The 25,112-nt window shown below is 40.2% G+C and overlaps 1 protein-coding gene and 3 non-coding genes across 5 annotated transcripts in view; all 4 read right to left on the bottom strand.

The window, feature by feature from the left end:
• LOC108718341 (sodium-coupled neutral amino acid transporter 9) overlaps positions 1 to 25,112 on the bottom strand; it is a 77,298-nt gene that overhangs the window by 15,680 nt on the left and 36,506 nt on the right. For both annotated transcript variants that reach the window (XM_018266099.2, XM_018266108.2), the window contains exons 3-6: positions 11,638 to 11,773; positions 9,311 to 9,429; positions 9,160 to 9,223; positions 6,410 to 6,503 (exon numbers count right to left, since the gene is read on the bottom strand). In XM_018266099.2, the coding sequence (XP_018121588.1) occupies positions 6,410 to 6,503; positions 9,160 to 9,223; positions 9,311 to 9,429; positions 11,638 to 11,773 (413 nt within the window). The remainder of the gene's footprint in view (positions 1 to 6,409; positions 6,504 to 9,159; positions 9,224 to 9,310; positions 9,430 to 11,637; positions 11,774 to 25,112) is intronic.
• Positions 15,862 to 16,025, bottom strand: LOC121392960. Its single transcript, XR_005962950.1, has one exon. It is a non-coding gene; the product is annotated as a U1 spliceosomal RNA (small nuclear RNA).
• Positions 19,541 to 19,704, bottom strand: LOC121392962. Its single transcript, XR_005962953.1, has one exon. It is a non-coding gene; the product is annotated as a U1 spliceosomal RNA (small nuclear RNA).
• Positions 20,372 to 20,535, bottom strand: LOC121392957. The gene has a single exon (XR_005962945.1). It is a non-coding gene; the product is annotated as a U1 spliceosomal RNA (small nuclear RNA).

Genomic DNA, 25,112 nt, shown 5'->3' with positions numbered 1-25,112 from the left:
TCGCTAGGGCATTGACAAACACCATGTCAATTCTGGAGAGAGCATAGTGTGACGTAGTGAAGCAAGAGTATTGCCGAGAGTCTGGGTTGGCTTGTCTCCATGGGTCGAACAACGCCATGGATGACATGAACCTGTTCAGAACTGTAGTGGAAGGCGAGGGGGTAGCCTGGTTTCTGTGCATCCTATCTATATTAGGGGACAGAACCTCATTAAAGTCACCAGCTATAATAATGAGTGCATGCGGATGTTGCACTAGTAAGCCGGCTATGGTCCGCAGCACTGTTGGTTCGAACGGGGGAGGAATGTATACATTCACCAGCAATACCTCGTTTGTATATATATAGCAATGGAGGAATATGTATCTCCCTTTTGGATCAGATTTAAGGTTGATGAACCTGAAGGGGACTGCTTTGCCTATCAAAATCGAAACCCCTGAGGAGTGTGTGGAAAAGGTGGCATGGAAGGCCCATCCAATCCAAGGCCTTTTGAGGGACAGGGTCTTAGACCCCACCAGGTGGGTCTCCTGCAAGAAGGCAATTGCTGTGGAATGGGATTTTAAGAAGTCATGGACTAGCCTTCTTTTAATTGGGTCGTTTAGGCCCCTTACATTCCAGCTTGTTAAGGCCACTGCCATTTTCCTTTAGAGTTGTGGGCATACCATACAAATATCAATACATTTTTGCACATATCAAACAAACATTTTTGAGCTAACTGCGTAAACTTGTATAAACCTGTTACCCCTTTAAAACCCCCCTCCCCTTCCGCCCAATCCCCAACTGAGGGCAGAATTTGTACCAAAACCAAAAAGTGGTGAAAAGACATCTCATGTGGGGTAAAGCATACCACCGTAGTGAGCTGTGTTAAACAACGTCTGTTGGGGATATCTTCTGGAGAGCAAAGGGACCGCCTTTTACCCCTATGCCTCAACTGGGTTGCAGCTTGCGGTGACTGTATGTCGTCCCTTCAGTTGTTTTAGCAGTTAATTTTGGTGTTTTAGCCTTGTGGTAGGAGTAGGCTTTCAGGGGTGGGTGGCCTCAGCCACTGATTGTTCTGCTGTATGTTGTCACCGAGCCCCCCTCCCCCCCCTCGGCCAGGCAGACAATTGAGAAAAATAGTGGCCAGTATAGTTCAGGGGTGCTAGTGCCGCGTCTCCAGCAGGGGAGAACGGGGGCCCCAGCGGCCCGGGTATTACCCTATTGCCTGGGTTGTAACTGCTGGGCTGGTTGTGAGCTTGCGCTCATACTCACAGTTAAGTGGGACTATGGGTCTCTGAGTCTCAAGCAGGGATTCCTCTCGCATCCATCCAGGCGTTGAGCTCTTGGGGCGAGGTGAAGAAGTGCGTATTACCGCCTGCGAGGACACGGAGACGCGCCGGATACAGCATGGCGTAGTTAATTCCTGCCGCCCGTAACCTGTTTTTCCCGCTCTGGAAGACTGCTCGCTGGCGCTGTACCTCCATTGAGTAGTCTGCAAATATAGAAATGGTGGCCGCTTCGTAGCGGAGAGGGCCCCGGGTTCTTGCCAATGATAGAATTTTGTCCCTGTCTCTCGCGTTCAGGAGACGGGCTATCAGGGGTCTGGGGGGGGCCCCTGGGGGGGACCTCCGTGTGGGGATTCTGTGGGCTCTCTCTATGGCAAAGGTGGCTGACAGGTGTGTTACTCCGAAGGTCTCCTTTAGCCATCCTTCGATAAAGGCCTCTGGTGCATTGCCTTCTGCCTGTTCGGGGAACCCCACAAATCTGAGGTTGTTGCGCCTCAAGCGGTTTTCTAGGTCGTCTGCCTTGCGCTGACCGTCAGACAGTAGTTTTCTGACCTCACGATATTGTTCTGGGAGGTCACGGCAGTTATCTTCTAGCGTACTCACTCGGGCTTCCACTTCGGTTGTGCGCTCCCTCAGCCTCTGCAAGTCGCCTTTGATGATTGACAGGTCGATCCGGATTTCCTCCGTCTTGGTCTGTATTAGTGCGGTGCAGGAGGTGTTTGCAGATTTGATTTCAGCCATAATGTCGCCTAGCGTAGGTTCTGGTGTTACCGGCGGGTCGCAGGTGTCGGATGGCGTGCTGCCCTCTTGTTCTGCACGCTGGCTCTCGGCAGTGGTTCCAGGCTGACTTGCGGCCTGCTCATCTTCTCCGCCATTTTGTGGCTCTTCGCGGGCAAACTTTTCCAGGCGAGATGCTGCCTCCGACGCTCTTTTCTGCGCTTTGGTGTACCCCATAATTTGCCTCTGGGGTAAAGGGTGCCACGGGTGCTCGAGTGGCTCCGTTCTGTGCGAGTTAGTGCTGCTTAATCAGGGTATGTAGCAGGGTCTATGGCGGAGCTCTCCTAGATGCGTGCTCTCACATCGGCAGTTAGGCCACGCCCCCCTCCTATTCACATTCTTAATCAAATAAATGCATGGTTCCTAGTCTAATTTGGATCCTAGCAACCAGATTACTGAAATGGCAAACTGAAGAGCTGCTGAATAAAAAAGCTAAATAACTGAAAAACCATAAATAATAAAAAAAAGAAAGCCAAGGGGGTGCTATTCATGATGGCCAAATTGTGATTATGCTTGTACCGATGGGGCACTAAAGACCCTGATAGCCGCATCACAGATGCACTTTTGGGCAGAATATCAAGGGCAATAACACCTTGAATCTGCAGTGACACTTTGATGGCACCCAAAAAATGAAAAACGGTAGAAAAAAGGGCCACTTACTACCTATCCACAAGCCACACGGAGAGTTGCATCATACTTGACTAGGCCCCGATCCATCACCTAGGCTTCTCAAGCAGACTCTTGGTTGGAGAGTGACTCCAAACCGCCTGCACTTTTATCAACACCACAGGGCCCCCCTGATGACTCGCTCTAACAAATTTAAAGCAATGCTCCAACACTAATTAGCAGCTACAACGACCACCATTTGAGCAGATATCGCCAAGAAGTTGCAGGAGCTCAGGCACAGAACAGATGTTACAGAGAATAAAGTGGATGATATAAGAACTGTCCTCAATGTCCACAAGAACGACATCCAAGAACTTCAGGTGCAATTACAGGAAGTTTGGAACAAAATTGAGGATGCAGACAACAGGCCCAGATGCAACAACTTGCACATCAGAGGTCATGTCATGGATGCTATTTTCACAAAACTTGTCCCTAATTTGCCAGTGGAGCTCTTGGAATATGATCGGGTACACCAGGCCCTAGAGGAAGGCGATTCACACAGAGACATAGTATTACATCTCCATCACGCAAGTGGTGATTCTGCAAGCCGCACAACAGAAGGAGCGACTGAAACAAGTACCCAATTTCATATATACACAGACTTGGTCCCGATCACACCAAAGAAAAGCAAAGCACTGGGAACAATGACTAAGATCCTTCAGCAACACAAGATCAGATATCACTGGCAATTTCCAGTAAAGTTGGCATTTTCATACAACGGCCAATCTCACCAATTCAACTCTATACAAGCAGTAACTGATCTACTAATATGCCTCTGGCTCCTACCACGATCTATGGAGGGTCCAGCAAATACATCCCAATCTTCTCAGCCCCATGGAGTCAGTCTTATATGGGTAAAAGTGTTGGGCTCAGAACAACGGAAATCATCAGTCAATTTAGTCTTTGCCATGCCTACACAAGGTTGCCTCAGATTTGTTAGCCACTGCTAGTTCTATTTAATGATCTCACAATATCTGCTATATTCACTATATACTCACAAATATAGTTCAGACTTTTGGTCAGGGTTTCTGAGGTGGTCCTGTGCCACAACTCTGGGTCACCAACCATTACACCGTATTGCGTCTAGCCTTTGACAATTGTTTTTCTATATACAAACCATATAGAAGTCTGGCCTGACTGGCATGGATCAGCGATGGTTAGATTGCCCTTAAAGGACCTGTAAACCCCCCCCCATAAAAATGTAATCAGTATACAGCCTCTTTAAAATCTTTAGATAACTGCCACTCTTGTTGTTAAAAGGTGAACAGTAAGGCTGCAGCTTCCCCTTAATCACTTAGGAATCATTCTACTTCTCTAACCCACTCGGCCCCCTCCCTAAGGAATTTGCTTTGAATTTTGACGTATGAGCATGATCAGTTCTTCTCAGATAAGATTACTAAACACACCCTCCAGTCTAACAGCCAATGAATATACAGAATTGCTTATTCCCATAGAAACTCGGCTCTAGCTGTCTGATCCTATTTTTTTTCTCCTACCCACCTCTCCTGAGCTCAGCTTAAACATTACAGTGCTCAACCGCAGCAGAACTTTTTATCTAAGTATGTTGTGCCTGTGTAACTTGGATTCTGCATTGCATGCAATTTACATCATACATGTCTCAATGTTACTGATGATGTGTCAGAGGAAAATTGACCGCCGGGTGAAAGAGCTGAGATTTGTTTTAGGAAAATGTGATGTGCTGGCAAATGGAGGGGTATATGCAGTACAAATGTTGTGGCTTGGTTGAGGAAGATATGCCCAATGAGTGAGTGTGATTACATGTATGTATAGGATTATATATTTGATTTAGTGGGATTATACTTGTATGAGTGAGTGGGATTATGGAGACTTTTCTCCATCTCCTCTCACATTGGGCTGACGGTCATTTGATTATCGCTGGTCATACTAACAGCATCCGCCAGAGTTACTGGGATAGGCTATTTCGTTGGCCACTGATTCTCAACACCCTCACATCTCAGCTGAAGGGACAAAAATAAACACTTTATGCATCTCTAATAATGGATGGATATTTGGAGAGAATTGCATCAAGGTATTTGACAATTTACTCACTATTCATCACCCCATAAACGATCATATTTGGGTTTCTCAAGGGTTAGGGACAATGCCCCAGTCCATAAGAGGGAGAAGATGTTATGGGCAGGGGAGAGGGGGGATGGTGGCGCACAGAGCAGCAAAATTTTTGACCACGCCTTTCAGACTCCACCCACATTACCATGTGCCTTCACCGAATCTTCAGGAAAACCAAATCACAACAGTGGGGGCAGTAATTTAGGTTGAAGAGAGACACACGTTTGGTCTAAGTGAAACCTGCCTAACTTATAGCTGATCCAAGATGCAATTGGACCAGTCTCTGGATCTTTAACCCTGTATTTTCTGCATACACCCAGAGCTCACAGCCCAATCACACAGTGACTATTTCATGTAAAAATACTCCAGAACTCATGGCAGGGTGGCACAGTGACCATTTCTTGTACGAATACCCCAGAACTGATAGCAGGATGGCACAGCGACTATTTAATGTGGAAACACTCCAGAACTCATAGTAGGATGGCACAGTGACTTCTCCAGAACTCATAGTAGGATGGCACAGTGACTATTTCATATACATACACCCTCAGAACTGATCACAGGATGGCACAGTGACTACTCGTGTATAAATACCACATAACAGGATGGCATAGAGACTTTCATGTATAAAAACCCATATAACTCATAGCAGGATGGCACAGTGACTATTTCATGTATATACACCCCTATAACTCATAGCATGGTGGCACAGTGACTATTTCATTTATACACACCCCCAGAACTCATAGCAGGATGGCAAAGAGACTATTTAACGTAAAAATACCTTAGATGCTCTTAAAACTGAACAATAAAAAGGTGTTTGATTCCTTAGCGTGGCCACATCTCTTTTACAGCTTACAAAAATGTTATTTATACTTAAATAATACTTCTGGAAGTGGTTAAAGGGTGGTTCATCTTTATGTTAACTTTTCGTATTTTATAGAATGACCAATTTTAAGCAACTTTTCAATTGGTCTTAATTATTTATTTTGTATAGTTTTTTTTATTTGCCTCCTTCTTCAGACTTTCCCTCTTTCAAATGGGGGTCGCTGACCCCGTCTGAAAACAAACAAATGCTTTGTACAGCTACAAATGTATTGTTATTGCTATTTTTTATAACAGATCTTTCTATTCTGGCCATGTCCTATTCATATTCCAATCTTTTAGTCAATTCAATGGATGGTTGCTAGGGGAATTTGGACCCTTGCAACCAAATTACTGAGATTGCAAACTGGAGAGCTGCTGAATAAAAAGCTAAATAACTCAAACTACAAAAAAAATGAGAACCAATTGCAAATTGTCTCAGAATACCACTCTCTACATCATAATAAACGTTAACTCAATGGTGAACAACCCCTTTAAACTGTCTTTGCAGGGCTTGGCAGAAAAGCAAAGCATTTCTGTGTTACTTTACACACTATTAGTTTGGAAATTATAATGTGGATCCCTAAGAAGAGTTTATTTACCCACAAGTAAATATACTGCAATATGTAAAACAATATTAAGAACCAGTTTTGCAGAGATACTGCACAACTGAACAATCAATGCCCTTCTGCCATAATGCAGATACTTGAAAATAAATGAGGAATATTCAAATTGAGGAAAGGAAATCCTTACGTATAGTTCCTCGTGATTTCACAACTCTGTAACAGCAGTACAGGGTTAAAATACCCATAAGGAAGAGAACACAAACCCCGGTGGTAAATCCAGCCTAAAAAAAAAATGAAAAACACAAGTAACTGTGAAATAGAATTTTCTTATAGCAGTCTGAAGCATATCGGGTGGATAGATATAACTTTTCTTCACGTTTAGTCAGTCAGTGACTATACCAATTTATTATATTATCATAAACCCGTTTCCTAATTAAAAAAAAAAAAAAAAAACAGCCTAAATTGAATGCCGTAAACAGTCACCAACATTTTCAATGTATGCAAATATACTTGTATTTTTAACTTTCATGTCATGTTTCATACACAGGATGATTTAAAGTAGAAGAAAAGGCAACAATCACTGGAGGGGTACCAAAAGTTAGGGAGGTCAGACTGGGAGGTTTGTCTGTAGGCAGCTGGAATTAATGACTAAATCTGGTTAAAGTCTTTGCAAAAGTTCAGGAGAAGGATAGTTGTATCCCACTTGGGGGTGCCAAATGTTAGGCACTCCCAAGCAGGGCCGCCATCAGGGGGGGACAGCGGGGACAAGCGTACCGGGCCCGGGCATGAAGGGGGGCCCGGCAGCGCTGCATTTCTTGAAGATCCGGGCCCCCCTTACGAGCGCCCGAGCCGTACGTCTTGCCTCTTGCGTGCAGAATGCGGAAGTGCCGAAAAGTCGAAGCCGATGCGCCGAAAAGACCCGAAGTCACGGAAAAAGCCGAAGTCACGAAGCGCCGAAAAGAACCGAAGTCACGAAAACAGCCGAAGTCCTGAAGCAGCGCAAAGACCCGAAGTCACGAAAACAGCCGAAATTGAAGTCCTGAAGCGGTGAAAAGACCCGAAGTCACGAAAGGAGGCGAAGTTGAAGTACTGAAGCCATGAGTTCAATCCTACTGAACACCAGTTTGTGGTTTTTTTTTTTTAATCCCCTGGCCACCAATGTATTATTTTAATATTCTATAGGCCCCTGCCACCAATCTTTTTTTTAAAACTTTTTTTTTGGGGCCCCAATTTTTTTTTTAACTCGTAAGGGGCCCCTTGCCACCATTGTATTTTTTTGTTTTGTTTTTTTTTAAAAAAAAATTAATTTTCTTTTTGGTGGCCCCAAATTTTTTTAACTTGTAAGGGGGCCCCTGCCACCAGTTTTTTTTGGTTTTTTTCAAAAAAAATTATTTTTTTTTCAAATTTTTTTTGGGGCCCCAATTTGTTTTTAACTTATAAGGGGGCCCCTGCCGCCAATGTTTTTTTTTTTTTTTCAAAAATTTTTTTTTTTCTAATTTTTTTTGGGGCCCCAATTTGTTTTTAACTTGTAAGGGGGCCCCTGCCACCAATGTTTTTTTTTTTTTAAAAAAAAATAAATTTTTTTTCAAATTTTTTTTTGGGGCCCCAATTTGTTTTTAACTTATAAGGGGGCCCCTGCCACCAATGTTTGTTTATTTTTAGTTTTTTAAAAAATATTTTTTTTTGGGGCCCCAATTTGTTTTTAACTTATATGGGGGCCCCTGCCACCAATGTTTTTTTTTTTTCAAAAAAAAATTAATTTTTCTTCAAATTTTTTTTTGGGGCCCCAATTTGTTTTTAACTTATAAGGGGGCCCCTGCCACCAATGTTTGTTTATTTTTTAGTTTTTTTTAATTTTTTTTTTTTGGGGCCCCAATTTTTTATAAGGGGGCCCTGACCATCAATAGCTTTTTACAACTTGTGTGGGGGGGGTTACTTTTTTAGCGCTGATGTCTGTGTGGTCTTTTAACTGCGATGTGGAGTGGGCGGAATATGGGGTGGAGCTTGGTCGTCAGTGTGGGCGGGGCCCAGGGGGCCCCAAAAATTTTGTTGTACGGGGCCCCGTGATTTCTAATGGCGGCCCTGCTCCCAAGTGAATGTATTTACTTACCTTAAACCCCGGGCCGGTGCCGGTGGTTTGTGTTTGGGGTGCTGTTGTGCTAGTCTAACCTGTGTGCGAGAGTGAGTTAGTGACCCCTGATAGCCACACCTAAAGTCACGTGCAGCTGGAAGCCCCGTAATCCGGGACAGTAATGTAAAATCAACTCTGTAGTATATGTTTGTGACAAGCAAACCTTATTTCTACTTGATGATTTGCAGGAACCCCTGAGCTTAGCTTCTCAACAGCTGCCCAGAAGACGTTAAATAGTGCAGTGTCTATGAAACAAACACTCAGTTAACAAGATCCAGGATGGAGAGCTCCAGTAGACAAATGCCTTCATGCCTTGTTAACTGAGTGTTTGTTTCATAGACACTGCACTATTCAACTGGGCCGTTACTGGAATAAGACTTCTGAACATCTCTGGTAACACAGTTAAGTTCAGCACAGGTATGGGACCCATTATCCCGAATGTTTGGGACTTGAGATTTTCAGGATAACAAATCTTTCTGTAATTTGGGTCTTCATACATTAAGGCTACTAGAAAATCAATTAAACATGAAATAAACAGGCTTTTTTTCTGCTAATAAGGATTAATAATATCTTAGATGAAGCACAAGGTATTGTTTTGTTATTAGGACATAGAAAAAGGAAATAATTTTTAAAAAGGTGGATTATTTGGATAAAATGAAGTCTATGGGAGATGACCTTCCCATAATACGAAGTTTTCTGGTTAACAAGTTTCTTACTTGCTTGCTTTATGGTCAACAATATTTTTAATAAACACGGATACGTGTACATATTTCATTGGTAAAATATTAATTCAAAGTTTGCCGTACCTGTTTTATTCCCCAGGGAATACTGAGTATCGATGTCCCCATCATCGTGTTCCAGATCATAAATCTGAAGAAGGAGAAAGATTGTTTGCCATATTTCTAACATCTACAAATAATTGGATGCTATAAGCTGTGACTGACCATTTTTACATACATTGTTACAATGCTGGAGTTTTTTTCTGAGCCATCACTGCCATCAATTTTCAAAGCAGTTCCTAATGGACTGTAAACGTAGATTTCTTCAGGTGCAGGAAGTACATGATCGGGAGCAATCTAACCAAAAGAATACATAGCATATGGCACACAAACAAGATTGCAGTAATTGAAGTCCATCTATGAAAACTGGCCACAGAGCATGCAAAACATTCACCCCTAGCTTTAATAAATGTGTTTTAATCCCCTATGACCTTTGGCACTTTGAGGGCTATGGCACACTGGGCTACTCTGTAGCATTGATCAAGTGGATCAGATACACATCCTACATTTGTAAACTCTATTTTTTCCATCTGCATTAAACAAAGACTACTTTGCTCAATGGTGAACCATTAGTGTGACTCTCTAAGGGGCAGATTTATCAAGGGTCGAAGTGAAAATTCGAATTCGAAATGCAAATTTGCAGGGTTTTTTTTTAGTCAAATTCAACTAGGGAGTTATTTAAATTCGATTTGAATTTTAAAAAAAAAATTAGAATTTTGATTTTCTGGCCCTTTAAAGGAACAGTTCAGTGTACACATTAAAAACTGGGTAAATAGATTGTATGTGCAAAATAAAAAAATGTTTCCAATATAGTTCGTTAGATATAAATGTAATGTATAAAGGCTGGAGTGACCGAATGTCTCACCTAATAGCCAAAACACAACTTCCTGCTTTTCAGCTCTCTAACTCTGAGTTAGTCAGTGACTTGAAGGGGGGCCACATGGTACATAACTGTTCAGTGAGTTTGTAATTGATACTCAGCATTCAGCTCAGATTGAAAAGCAACAGATATGACTCATGTGCCCCCCCTCAATTCTTTAATTGGTTACTGCCTGCCTTGGAAACCAAGAGAGCTTCAAAGCAGGAAGTAGTGTTCTGGCTATTAAATTAGACATCCAGTCACTCCAGCCTTTATAAATTACATTTATGGCTAACTAACTATATTAGAAACCTTTTTTATTTTGCACATACAATCTATTTACCCAGTTTTTATTTTTACCCAGAACAATTCCTTTAAGAACTCGTATTCGATTATTTGCCACCTAAAACCTGCCAAATTGCTGCTTAAGTCAATGGGAGAAGTTCAGGGATTCATTTGGAGTTGTTTGCAACCTTCCTGACATTCAAGTTTTTTTTAGGAGAAATTGATTAGAGCTTTCGGGTCGATTCTATTCATCCGACTTTTAAAAATTCGATTTTATTAATAAATTTCGATTGGTCGAATTTCAAGTTCATGGGAGTTTTAAAAAAAAACTCATGAATTTGAAATTCGACCCTTGATAACTGTGCCTCTAAAGTGTAGAAGGACTAATCGTAACCATAGAAAGCTGTGCTCTGGCACACATCACAGGTCCAACACAAATACTGGTTACCCTACAACAGGGGTCCCCAACCTTTTTCACCTGTGAGCAACATTCAGATGTAAAAAGAGTTAGGGAGCAACACAAGCATGAAAAATGTTCATGGGTGGTGCCAAATAAGGGTTGTGACTGGCTATTGGTAGCCAATATGTAGACTGGCAGCCTACAGGAGACTCTGTTTGGCAGTACATCTGGTTATTATGCAACCAAAACTTACCTCTAAACCAAGAATTCAAAAATAAGCACCTGCTTTGAGGCCACTGGGAGCATCATCTATGTTGCTCACGAGCTACTGTTGGGGATCACAGCTCTAGAAAGAGAACCAGCTCATGTAGTGGGACACTCGAACTGGAAATACCTTCTTGCATAGCAAAATAACTTGTGAGTGTGTGTGTTGAAGACTAAAAGAAAGTCTTTAAATGTTGTGCCTGTGAGTGGAAAAAAATCAAGTGCAAAAACAAAGAAAAAGTTCTAACGTGATATAAAGATTAATCTCAGAGCCAGCATCACGTGGATTTATTTCCTATGCTGACAGCTCCCTGCATAGGATGTTCCCTACGCCAACTGAACTGGCCTAACAGCACCTACACTTTTAGAGATAAGTTACACAGCCCAACAAAGGGAAATAACTGGGACTGACAGCAAAATCATTTGTGAGACCCCCAAATTATTAAGAACAATTTTTTGTAAACATCTAAACATATTTCAAATTTGCTCATCAGGCAGAATCACACAGCGCCCCCCAGATTTCTTCTAACTTCCCCTATTATTATATGCCGGCAACATAGAGAGGCTTCTAAATGGATAATCAGTTTGCCAATGGGAAATAACCACAGTGTCATTAAATATAATGATCATTTTGCTCATTTCTGAAGCCTGGCAAACTGGAAAAGCTGCAAATGCATTTTGTAATTAGCTCACTTACCAGACCTCCGCCTGAGGGATAACTGAGTTTGCTGTAATAGTGTATTCGTTTGTTCATTGCAGAAGCTTCTGATGTGATTCGCTGTGGTTCGTCATCATTAATTGAGGTGATATATGATGGTTCAATGTGGAAAGGTCTAGAACACATAAATGTAATTATCCATGTAATTTGCATTTGCCATAAATGAAATAAATAATATTGAACAGCTACCAGGTCCATCTTAAAATTCACATTCCGACATGGCAGGTTGTGTTTCTGAAACGGCAGGAGGGTGGGGAGCAATTCTGTGGAACTCTTAGGGACCGTTGTATTAACTAGCTTTTCTGGAACTCTTTTGGACACTTTCCCCCTCAAGTATGATGCAAAATCAAATACAATAACTTGCATGTAAACCAGGTGGTCTTTTCTGTTTCAGTAGGATTCCATAAATAGGAATAATAGTTTATCAGACTACATGGATTGGATCAAAGTTGAAGAATGTTGAATTCTATATTTTATTTGCGACATTTTTTTTCTAATATTGAAACTTAGGGGCCGATTCATTAAGGGTCGAATATCGAGGGTTAATTAACCCTCGATATTCGACTAGGAATTAAAATCCTTCGACTTCGAATATCGAAGTTGAAGGATTTAGCGCAGATAGTTCGATCGAACGATCGAAGGATAATTCCTTTGATCGAACGATAAAATCCTTCGAATCGAACGATTCGAAGGATTTTAATCCAACGATCGAAGGAATATCCTTCGATCAAAAAAAGTTAGCCAAGCCTATGGGACCTTCCCCATAGGCTAACATTGACTTCGGTAGCTTTTAGATGGCGAACTAGGAGGTCGAAGTTTTTTTTAAAGAGACAGTACTTCGACTTTCGAATGGTCAAATAGTCGAACGATTTTTACTTCGATTCGAAGTCGTAGTCGAAGGTCGAAGTAGCCCAAAAAAAACTTCGAAATTCAACGTTTTTTACCTTCGAATCCTTCACTCGAAGTTAGTGAATCGGCCCCTTAAAGTTTCATATTTCACCATCTCATGTCTCCCTACAGCAGGTCTGCAAACTATTCTAATTTGATTCATTAGCTGATACATTTCTTATCTTTGTCTCTGCTGAGCATAACCTCTGAGTTTGATGAATGTCGTGTAACTGATACAGTAGCTGCTAACATTGTACAGATGCTGCTGACAAACATATCAGCTAATGTAGAAAACTAACAGTTCAAAGACCTAAAACATAGAATAGCAACTGAAAAAGTTGTTCAAACACTTTTGTTCTGAAGGTTTCATGCAATACACCAGAAATAACGTGTTTGAAAGGTTAACAACCGCTTTAAGTTCACTAGCAATCCTCCAAGTGGAAAGTATTTAATTTCCTCAACCTGTATAAAAAGTCTGCTGAACATTAAACTGAAAATAATTTTTTTAAAAACATTTTTTTTAAAAAAAGATCTCACTTTATATAACCAAACTATATTACATTATATAGCAATTTTTTTGGGTTTATATACAGTGTAGGAATAAAAAGAAAAATACAATATAAAATAAGCAATGAAAACAATTAAAAGGGTACTTCACCTTTAACTAAACTTTAAGTATGTTATAAAATGGAAAATTCTTCAGTTACTTTTAATACCCTATATTACTATTAAGGCCGCCTTCTGTTCATATATACCAGTATTTTATTCAAAATACTGCTTGCTTGCAAGTGTAATTTGGACCCAATTAGGGATGGGCGAATTTTTTCGCCTGGTTTTGCTGTAGAATTAACGCCCATAGTCTTGTATGGGGTTGTGCGTCAGGAAAAAAAAAAAAAAATACGCACGTCAAAAACAATTTTCACACCCATAGACTTTAATGGGCTTTGGCAACATTTCGCTGGCGGCAAATCTTTGACGAAACTAAACAGGTCAGATTCGCCCAATCCTAGACCCAATCAGTGGTTTGTGAGCAACATGTTGCTCATTACCTCATTGGATGTTGCTCTTGGTGGCCTCAAAGTTGGTGCTTATTTGGTGCTCATGGAGGCAAGTATCAGTTGCATAAAAACTAAGTGTACTGCCAAGTAGAGGCTGCCAGTCCACATAGGGGCTACTAAATAGTCAATCACAGCCCTCATTTGGCACCCACAGGAACTTTATTCATGCTTGTGTTGCTGCCCAACATGAATTACTCACTTTCATTGTTCTACCGGCAGCCGACTGAACAAAGTAATTCCCATCATTGCTGAAGGGAAAAGCAGCCAGACAAATTCACATGCACTCGTTTTCTACATAGAGAATGGAACATGTTCTAACCTGGTTATTACTAGGGTTGACCCGAATCCACTATTTTGGATTCGGCCGAACCCCAGAATCCTTTGCGAAGGATGCAGCCGAATACCGAACCAAATCCTAATTTTCATATGCAAATTAGGGGTGGGAAGGGGAACATTTTTTTACTTGCTTGTTTTGCGACAAAAAGTCACGCAATTTATCTCCCCGCCCCTAATTTGCATAAGCAAATTAGGATTTGGTTCGGCCAGGCAGAAGGATTCGGCCTAATCCGAATTCTGCTGAAAAAGGTCGAATCCTGAACCGAATCCTGGATTTGGTGCATCCATAGTTATTACAACCCAGTAATGCTTGCCAGGGAGGAACTCAGGGCCTTGTTACCCAAGATGGTAGCAACAAACAGTGTATAGCGAGAAAAGAAGTGGACATGTTGACTCATTTTCAAAGTGGGCTTGAAAGCGTGGGCTGCGTCCTTTTTTGGAGATAGATCTTTTAGCAATTTGTTTAGATAGGGTTTTATATATGAAAATAGACACAGTAGCACATCAAATGGATAGTGCAGTGCTGCTGTTAAGAGTGAGGGGCACTTTGGAAGAGACTGTAGATTCCATTGGAAGAGGTAAGTAAAGCAATATAGAGGCCTATAATCAGGGCTGTGGAGTCAGTAATATAAATCCTTCGATTTAGACTCTTCAGTTTATGGTTCCTCCGTCTCAGACCAATGTATTTTTCATGTTGATAGAAAGAAGTTAAGTACACAACATAAAAGGTATTTTATCACTGCCAAAGCTCAAAAATATAAACAACATCCTTTCGTAATTCTAAAACAAAATCAAAGTTTAACTACATGAACCAAAAAAACAATTGGAAAACCCAAAACAACATATATTAATTGAACCTGGCATATAGCTGCAAAACACTCCAAAATGAATTGCTTCTATCAGATCCTCTCTCATTGAAACTCTTAAATTTGATTAGACAATTTGCAGTGCGTGTATTTAAAGTTACCGTATTAGGAGTTGGAGTCGGTACATTTTTGGCGACTCCAGATACCCAAAATTGCTTCTGATTCAAGACTCCACAGCTCTGCCTATTTTTCTTAGCAGATGGCTCAGCTCTCACTGGATCGTTTGTCCAGCCTGAGAAAGACAATTCAGTGGCAGCTACCAAGGCAACCCTATTAGCAAGGGGGGACTATTTCTGCAGCAAGACCCATGGCTTTTCCAAAGTGAAAAATCATACACAGCATCAAAGTGTTCTATTGAGATACTACCTCATCTTTAATACACTAGAAGTGATAAGTATAAGTGACGAATATGGAAGCAGAGCTGACCGGCACTCAAAACGGATCCACAGGACCAAAGGAATTCAGTAAAAAAATAATTTTATTTGTAGAAAAGTTAAAATATATCAGCATCTCCAGGGTATATGGAGATGCTGATATATTTTAACTTTTCTACAAATAAAATTATTTTTTTACTGAATTCCTTTGGTCCTGTGGATCCGTTTTGAGTGCCGGTCAGCTGGCCATAGATGTTGAGATTTTTAAAAGATCAGATCCTCATCGTGAGACCACGATCTTCTCGGAACGATCATACGATCGTCTGAATTGTCCATCAACTAAAAAGACAAATTTGCCAGGAAAACAAAGGGGAGCTGCCTGCTTGGCCCTGCAAACATAGAGAGATTGCACTGGGACCGATATAGATTTTTTGACCTGGCCGATCAATTTCCTGACAGGTGTCGGCCGAAAAATCGTAAGATGTACGATTGTTCGAATCCCACTAACCGCACGATAATTTCAAAGGATCGGTCGGACTTCCCTAAAATCGGTCGTTCGGCAAGAAGAATCGTCGCGTCTATGGGGAGCTTAACTTTAAATCTCATTCTGGAGCACCTTGCCCTCTTTCAATTATTGAAATAAGTATATGTGACCACAAATTCTGTTATTCAACAAACAATCAGGGGAAAGCGCGAACGCAGTCCCCCACTACCAGAAATTATGCAGTCGAGTTTCCCGCATTTGGGGAAATCGCAGGGGTCAGCACATCCGGAGTGCAATGGATGAGCCTCGCCCTGGGAGAACCACCTTCATGATCATGGTATCTCCCCTGCCAGGTAAGTATGAGTTGTACATTGCATGACCACCACCCCTACATAGACACATCTCTATAAGCATTTGGAGACTTTCTGTTTTCAAACCAAACATATTGCAAAGAAAAAGTATTCAAAACTGCACTCTATAAAAACAAAAAAGGAAGGCTTGTCCTAGATACTCAGGCTGAATAGTAGCAAATGTGGAAAGTTTTAGAAATGACTTAACATCCCATGGTTCATTGCAGCAACTAGATTTACATACGTTGACGTCATCCCTGCACAGTCAACCAGACTATTTACAACCACTGCACACTCACTGATTAGCATATGAAAGAGAGAATGGATGTGTGGCACTGTCTCTTTAAAAGAGCTTCAAGCCAGTTTAAAATGATGTTTTATGATTTAAAAAATAGAAAGGGAAAAACAAAACAAAACACTGCTTTCAATTGCAATTATATTTACTAACAACTTTAACAATATTAAAAATGTGTGAATGTATTGGAAAGATGCTTAGAACTACTTTTTGGAATAAAGTTTTTGGATGGAGGTCCTCTTTTAGTATACAATATAACAAATACTCATTACAATTCTAGGCAGCTATTTTTGCAGGTTCTAAAATTGTTGGTTTGACACCCTTTTGGCAACTCAGATCATGGGGGACTTGGGGTCCTTTCATTATGTAAATAAAGTTTTTGGGTGGAGATCCCCTTTACATACAAGTAATATCAGTGCCTATAAGGTATTTGCCGTCAATTGCATAAAGAAACATAAGTTGTTCTGCCTTAGGTCTAGGTGCACAAGCCGTAGGCTAAAATGATTATAAAAATCTTTGTAGACAAAAATGAAGCCACCAGGGTGTTACCGTCCTATGTAAATGACATCACAGATATAAAAAGGCACAAAAACTACACCTAAACTCACCAAACAGGAATCCTGGCTCAGCTATAGCATACCCCCAGCTTGTAGAGAGATAGAAAACTAAAAGGAAAGAGAACAGCTGCAATGGTAGTTCTTCTTACGCTCAGCCTTCTTTTCCAAAGTCAATGTGATAGCCAAAAGAGTCCATTCGCTTATTATTTTTTTGGCTTGGGGCAGCTGGGAAATTGACAAAATGTCTAGCCCCATGTCAGATTTCAAAATTGAATATAAAAAAATCTGTTGGCTCTTTTAAGAAATGGATTTCAGTGCAGAATTCTGCTGGAGCAGCTCTATTAACTGATTAATTTTGAAAATAATCTTTTTCCTCATGACAGTATCCCTTTAAGTCTTTTAATCCATTCCCCTTCTGCTTGTAATAGTTTTTTATATCGCCCCCTCTTCTATCTACTTCAATTAATTCTAGTACACACCACCTTAATTGCATCAGATTATGTTTATTATAAAGTGTCCAGAAACCTGTGTGTCGTTTGGGGAGTTTTCTTTAAAGTTTCTTATATATCCTCTGCGCTCCTGGACTCTTTTTTTTTTTTAACCTCCCTTTTTGTCTGGCCTACATAGCCCATACCACACTGCAGTTCCATAACTCTAAAGTTAAAAGGGCAATACCCAAGGGCCAATTTATGAGAGCTAAGAGAATATCATCAAGACCACAGAGTTACACTGAGGTCAAGAGTAGCTTTACTGATCGGTTTTTAGAAAAAGGCTACAGACCAGAACTTAAGGACATTAAGGAAGTTTATATACTTCCATTGTGACAGCCTTTTGGTTAAAAAAACACAGCAAATGACAGAATACCCTGTGCATCCACATTTAACCAATTCAGCAGTCAGGTGGAAAATGGAATTAAAGAAATATTGGCCTTTAATACAGCTAGATCTGCAATTTGTCCATCTATTTAAACAACCACCCCTTTTCTGCTCTAAACGTGGACGCACACTAAAGGACTTGCTTTGTCCTTCAAACCCAAACATGGCACATATACCGGTCTGGGATGCAACTGTTGTTCCTCAGTAATGAAAGGCCCCAAGATAAACCACCCGACAAAAGGATATGAAATTAACTTTAAATGTCATTCAACATGTCCAGGAGCCCAGAGGATATAAAAGAAACTTTAAAGAAAACTCACCAAACGACACATAGGTTTCTAGAGACTTTAATGAGTTTAAACATAATCCGATGCAAATAAGGTGGTGTGTACTGGAAGTAACTGAATTAGATAGAAGAGGGGGCGATAGATTAAGAGATTTAATACACTAGTCCCAGAGGGACTGAATGACTTCTGGAGCCTTAAACCTTTCCTATAATAAACCTTACCAAATGATGCATAACATTTGTTTTCTCCTTTGCTTGCAGGACCTGAATATAGAATTCACCAGCGACATAGCTGACTAAAGGTAAAAATTAAAAGTAATTACGCTGGTGGTAAAGTATAGAATTTCGTATATGTCATAATGGATAGTCAATAGCCTGTTTCGGCCATAGTACGCACTCTTTCTATGTGCAGTACTAGAAAATCCTCGTCTCTTGGGATTAACATGTAGTGATAACGTCTTATGGTTATCTTAAACATGGTTGTTACAAAAGTAACAAAATGATTTCCTTATCATGTTACTTCGCTTTTTTGTTTCAAATGTATCGCTTGGAATGTTACTTAACTCACTAGATAATATAATGGCACCAATAGGCTCTATGTATTTCTATGCATTTGTAAAGACTTAATTGTCTTTTCTAGCGAATGGACTCTTTTGTGAACACATTGACTTTGGAAAAGATTTGGTTCTTTACTGAATTTAAAGACATGGACCCACCTGAGGACATGAATTACCCACATGGTGGGGGGATGGAATGGGTGTGTTTAAAAGGGATTCACGTTCTGCCTGGGGTTATACTTGAGAAAGGGCACGGAAGGCCCAAAACATGTTGTGTGTTATGTAGTCTCTGAATAAAATTTTCACAGCAGAATTGCTACCGAGTGCTCTCCTCAAATTACTACTTTATGAAATGTTACAGGGCAACCCTTTTGAAATAAAAAAAATAAATAAAAGTGGTATAAAGGTGATACCTTTATTGGCTAACTAATTTAATCATAGCAGTCATTCATAGCCCCCCCCCATTCAGTTGTGTAATTAATCACATTTATGGTATTAGAAAAAATAAAGGCGATTTGTTTACTTTTAAAATGTAAAATAGTAAAGTATTTTGGAGAATCGTAATTTTATTACAAAGTTAACAATTTAACAAATTCAAGGTGAAACAATGCATCACAAATTCTGATAAACTCCTTAACTTCTTTGTTTTCTACCCACGGAGTTGGTTCTTGTTTGTTACTTTGTTCACCAGTAACATCCATCTCAAGAAACATTTACATTTCTGTCCATCGCTTACAGAATATTTAATTCCCTGTAACAATTTTTGTTTTATTTCTTTGCAGGCAAACTAGATCAGTAAAAAGACTGACCATGCAATGGCTGCTTTTGGGGACAGGCGCATTTCACGTGATCAGACAATACAATACATCACAAACTCAAAATAAAGAGAAGTAACTAAACAATTGGTAGTAAGCACATATTATAAGCAATTGTAACTGTTCTTTAACTACAAGAATCAGGGGAAAGCGCGAACGCAGTCCCCCACTACCAGAAATTATGCAGTCGACTTTCCCGCATTTGGGGAAATCGCAGGGGTCAGCACACCCGGAGTGCAATGGATGAGCCTCACCCTGGGAGAACCACCTTCATGATCATGGTATCTCCCCTGCCAGGTAAGTATGAGTTGTGCTGGGAAGAACGACAAAAGCATCTTGGACACACCCCTGTTAACATAGTGTGACTTTTTCCGGTAAGCCACTCACAAGTAATTCAGATGAATATCAAGCCCCACTTTTAAAAGTCACATATAGGAACACAAACCCTTCCCCAATGTTTACTTAACAGTAAAATTATAAATTAGAATTAAAATGCGAATTGTTTGATGAATTCAGCTGAGAATTTAGCAGGTTGAGATCGCTTGTGATCCTTATTTGCATATGCAAGCATGTGACCAGAACAGGCTGAATCTAGTGTGCTGTGTACCAAAAAAAAAAAAAAAATGGGTGTGGAATGAAGACAGGAGCCCTGCAATTGTGTCACTTTTTAATCCCACAAATGAACAAGAATATAGGTCAAGGATTCTCAGTTAAATTGGTTTCTGATGTTTTACAACCACATGAAACTTAAAAGGCAGCCGATCCCCCCTTTTAGCAGACCACGTGCACAAAAACCCTCATTTGCATACAGAAGCACGTGACCATAAGCAGCAGAAACTTAATTAGAAAGAAGGTTGTACAGTAGGAATCAATACCACATATAACACGTATTGCTCTTACAAGAGTGTAACCAGCACATACAGCTAATAACAATTAAAGCCATAGACAAATCTATTATTTAACATAAGAAATCAGGGGAAAGCGCGAACGCAGTCCCCCACTACCAGAAATTATGCAGTCGAGTTTCCCGCATTTGGGGAAATCGCAGGGGTCAGCACACCCGGAGTGCAATGGATGAGCCTCGCCCTGGGAGAACCACCTTCATGATCATGGTATCTCCCCTGCCAGGTAAGTATGAGTTGAAAAATACATTTTCAACCCCGCTACATGGATACACCCCTATTAGCATATGGAGACTTTACTTTTCATAACTTTACATGATTTAAAACAAAGTTACTCTAAAATGCTGCTGTGCTCTTAAAGGGGAAACCTTGTACAAAATCTTCAATCTGAAAGAATAATAAATGGGGAAAATGTACAAGGTTCAGAAATCCCACAGTACTTTGCCACAAGTAAATCTGCATATAGTGACGTCACATTTACACAAAGTCAGCTGAAGAGGCGCACAACACTCATTAACGTATGAAAGGGATCGTGGAAATTGATAGTATGACCCCTTATCACAAACCGATTTTACAATAATGGTGCAGTGTGTGGATCTGCTGCAATCATCTCTTATTGAGGAGGAAAATGATAATTATTCAGGACTATCACTGGATAAATCACAGCCTGCTTAAAGAATAGTCCATCAGGGACAAAAAAAATAAATAAAAATCCCCTCCCCTTTCCCCATCCTTCCTTCTCGGGGTGGCTTTTTTCACTTTGTTTTCAAGATATAAAATAGAATTTTCAATTGTTTATATTTTCTATTTTTGTCCATTTTTCTTATATTGAAGTTTAAAGGGGTTGTGCACCTTTGACTTTTAGTATGATGGAGAGTGACATTCTGAGACAACGTGCAATTGGCTTTACATTTTATTTTTTATTATTTGTGTTTTTTTAATTGTTTAGCATTTTGTTCAGCAGCTCTTCAGTTTGCGGTTTAGCAACCTTGTTGCTAGGGTCCAGTTTGCCTTAGCAACCGTGAATTAATTTGAATAAAAGACTGGAATATGAATAGTTGAGGGCCTGAATCTAAAGAGTAGTAATAACAATAACAATAAATATGTAGCCTCAGAAAGTGTTTGCTTTTTAGTTGGGGTCATGTGAAAGCTGGAAACGGATAAAAAGGCAAATACTAAAAAAAAAAAAAAAAAAAAAAAAAAAGGAAAAAATAAAGAAAAACCCAAAACGATAAAAAAATAAATAATGCAGACCAATTAATAAGTTGCTTAGAACATTATAGTATACTAAAATTTAACTTTCATATTTCCACCTTTGGTGGATACAATTTTATCTTTGTCCCTGCTAAGTGTAATCTATGAGTTTCATTAGGCAGCCGTTATATCTAATACAATTGTTGCCAACTGCTGAGAAATGTATCAAAACTAATGTTACAAATTATACCAGTTTAGAATGTGCGCCTGGATTGCTGAAATGAGAAAATGAAAACCCGAGAGAACAAATGTCCTTCCTTTTAGAAAAAAAACATTTGATAAAAACAGTTTCTTTCTGGTGAACTATCTGAACTAACTGAACCAAGTGTTCAAAAATATTTGGAAGGTGAACAACTCCTTTAAAGTGCGGTTTTAACAAGAAGAGGCAGACACAGGGTCTGGTTTTAAAATTATTATATCTCTGCAAATCTTTCAGCTTTAAATGTGTTCCCTTGAAATTGGTAATATCTAAATTGAACTGTTTGGGTTAGCGGTTCTTTAAGTTGCAGTTGTTTGAATCGTATTAGTTGACCCTCTGGATACAAGTCTTGTATATGCTTAATTTCTAGTCAAGCCCACCAGTGGCTGTCGGGCAAACTCTCCTGTGAAGAGTGAGTCTGTTCAGTTTTTGACCAAAGTAATTTCTGAGCTATAGTCCAGGCTTTTAATGTAGTGTTCATTGAAATAGTAATACCTTGGTGTGCCTCCCTTCCCCTATATGGCAGGGCTCTTAGTGCTTCCAATCAAACCACAACTGTTGCTTCCAGCACAGTAACTGGTTTGGAGTACTGCGATTTAAACCACCATCATATTTTAACCAGAACCGATGCCAAGTAGTACATGTAAAAATCTGGTAGGGCTAGACCCCCTGTAATAGTGTCCCTCTGTAGCGACTGTATGCTAATTCTAGGGACCTTTTTGCTCCATATAAATGAGATAATTAGTGAATTCAACTGTTTGAAAAAAAGCTTTTGTTAGCCAACATGGGGTATTCCTAAAAACGTACAGAATTTTGGCCAAACATTTCATTTTAATAAGATTGAACCGGCCCAGTAGAGATGAGGGAAGCCATTCCCAGTGTGCTAGTTTGCTTTTCACGTCTACCATAATAGGGTCTACATTATGCTGTGTATAATGCTAAATCTCTCGAGTGACCACCCAGGTCAAGGGAGTATCTAAATTTGGGAGACTCCTTGGTTCCTTATCTATTGCAAAGAGACTAGACTTGTGCCAGTTTACCTTGACTCCCGAATATGTGCCATAATCTGTTATCAAGTCTAGGGCACTTTGTAGAGCTGGTCCTGGATTTTATAAATACAGTAACACATCATCCGCGTGATATTTTTTCACACATATTATATCTTTTCAGTCCCGTAATGGTGTTTGTGTTGTGAATGGTTTCAGCAAGTGGCTTTATAGCAAGACAAAAAAGAATGGGGAAAGTGGGCATCCCTGTCTCGTGCCACGTTTAAGAGGGGGAGAGCATGTTGTTAGCTCGTATCTGGGCTTTTGGAGAGGTGTACAACGCTTGTAAAACTGGGGCTAAATCCATATCTCCTAAAAAGTTCCCAAAGAAAGGTCCACTCAACTGAGTCAAATGCTTTCTCTGTGTCTAATGCAGCAATCACTCTGTTCTCACTGTTTTCATGCGCTACCTGTAGGTTGGTAAAGAGCCGTCTTACATTTATATCTGTGGCCCTGGTTGGGATAAATCCAATCTAGTCAGAATGTACTAAAGAAGACATGAGTGGTCGTAGTCGGTTGGCTAATACCTTTGCTACTATGTTGGCATCACAGTTTATTAACAAAATTGGCCTGTAGGAGGCACACAGACAGGTCTTTCCCTTTCTTTGGGATGACGACAACTAAGGGTAAGGCCACACTGGGTGTTTTGGTCACCTGGCAACTAATCGCCTCGTCTTTGCGGCAACCAATCTCCCAAAACCCCTTCCCTCACTCTGCTCCAGCTAATATGAAAAACCGATGGCGCTACTCACACGCAGGGATTAGTTTTCAGAAGCCGCCTGAAGTTTCCTCGTGAGGCGACTTCGGAAAACGAACCGCCGCGTGTGATTAGCGCCGGTGTTTTTTTCATTTTAGCATTTTTCAGTATTTGCTAAGGATAAAAGTGTGTCTGATAGGAGCCAGTCGCTCTTATTTGTTTCTGTGGGGTCCCCAAGATAGTTTTGTTCTTTATTTTTTACTTCTGTTTCAAGCTCATCGATTTTAGTTTGTATTGTACTTTTAGCATGCTTAATTCCAGAAATATATGCCCCCCTAACTACTGCTTTAAAGGGATCCCAAAGTATGTGCTTTGGTGAGCTATCTAGGTTAGTTTGCCAGTACTTCTTTTTGGACTACCTGATTCACTTTATCATTGAATGCCCAGTGCGGTAGTCTCCATATCCTATCTAAGGGGTCCTGTCCTGTATTCATAGTAATTTCCATCGGAGAGTGATCCGATATGCATCTGGGCAAGTAGGTCACCGTTTTAATTAGTGGAAGAACTTCCTGTGTAACATAAGTACGATCTATTCTGGAGTGGGAGCTGTGGGAGGCAGAGTAGCAGGAGAACTCAACCTGATTTTGGTGCTTCCATCTCCATGCCTCAAAGTTAATTGAAAGTTTATATTTTTACGTACTAACAGTGCTACCCCTCTAGAGTAAGTGGAGTAAGTGTTGTGGAACATCTGACGACACATGATTTTTTTGAGGGATAATATTTTTTGGCCTGCTATGTGAGTTTCCTGTAGTAGAATTATGTCCGGTCTGTGCCTACGGATAAATTGAAAAACAAGGGCTTTTTATCTTAGAGCCTAACCCTCTGAAGTTCCAGCTGAGTAATTTCAGTTCTGCCATAATGTTATTGGGGTAATATAAAGCTGTATGGCAGCGAGCTGTCTCATTGCCATATTACCTCAAACTTCCCTCTTACAATCCTAATAAAAGCAGAGTAAGTAGGAGATGAAGAATCAAGCAGAAGCATACAAGGTCACTCTGTATAACATATGGAGTCGTGCATACATACCAAAAAACAGACATAAAATTGAAAAACTTAAAAAACAAAACAAAAAAACAGTAGAACCAAAATTCAATTAAACAATAAGTAAACCCAATCCCCCCTCCCTGACCCATCTGCAATAGATGAGTCCTAGTCCCTAAACTATCTATCTAAATGGGAGGCACATTGTGCTATCTAGGAAGCTACTGATCTCTTTTTATTTTTTTTGTTTGCTCCATTGGTCTTCCATTTACCTTTTGCTGGTAATTCTAAGACACTGAGTAGGTTGGCCCTGTGACCTCATAGGATTACTTTTTGTTACATAGTTAAATTGGGTTGAAAAAAGACAAAGTCCATCAAGTCCAACCCCTCCAAATGAAAAACCAGCATCCATACACACACTCCTCCCTACATTCACACAAATTATATATACCCATATCTATACTAACTATAGAGCTTAGTATCACAATAGCCTTTGATATTCTGTCTGTCCAAAAAATCATCCAAGCCATTCTTAAAGGAATAGTTCAGTGTGAAAATAAAAACTGGGTAAATA

Source organism: Xenopus laevis, chromosome 1L, assembly GCF_017654675.1.
Source record: "Xenopus laevis strain J_2021 chromosome 1L, Xenopus_laevis_v10.1, whole genome shotgun sequence".
Classification (NCBI taxonomy): Eukaryota; Metazoa; Chordata; class Amphibia; order Anura; family Pipidae; genus Xenopus; species Xenopus laevis.
This window is presented reverse-complemented; position numbering and strand designations above follow the sequence as displayed.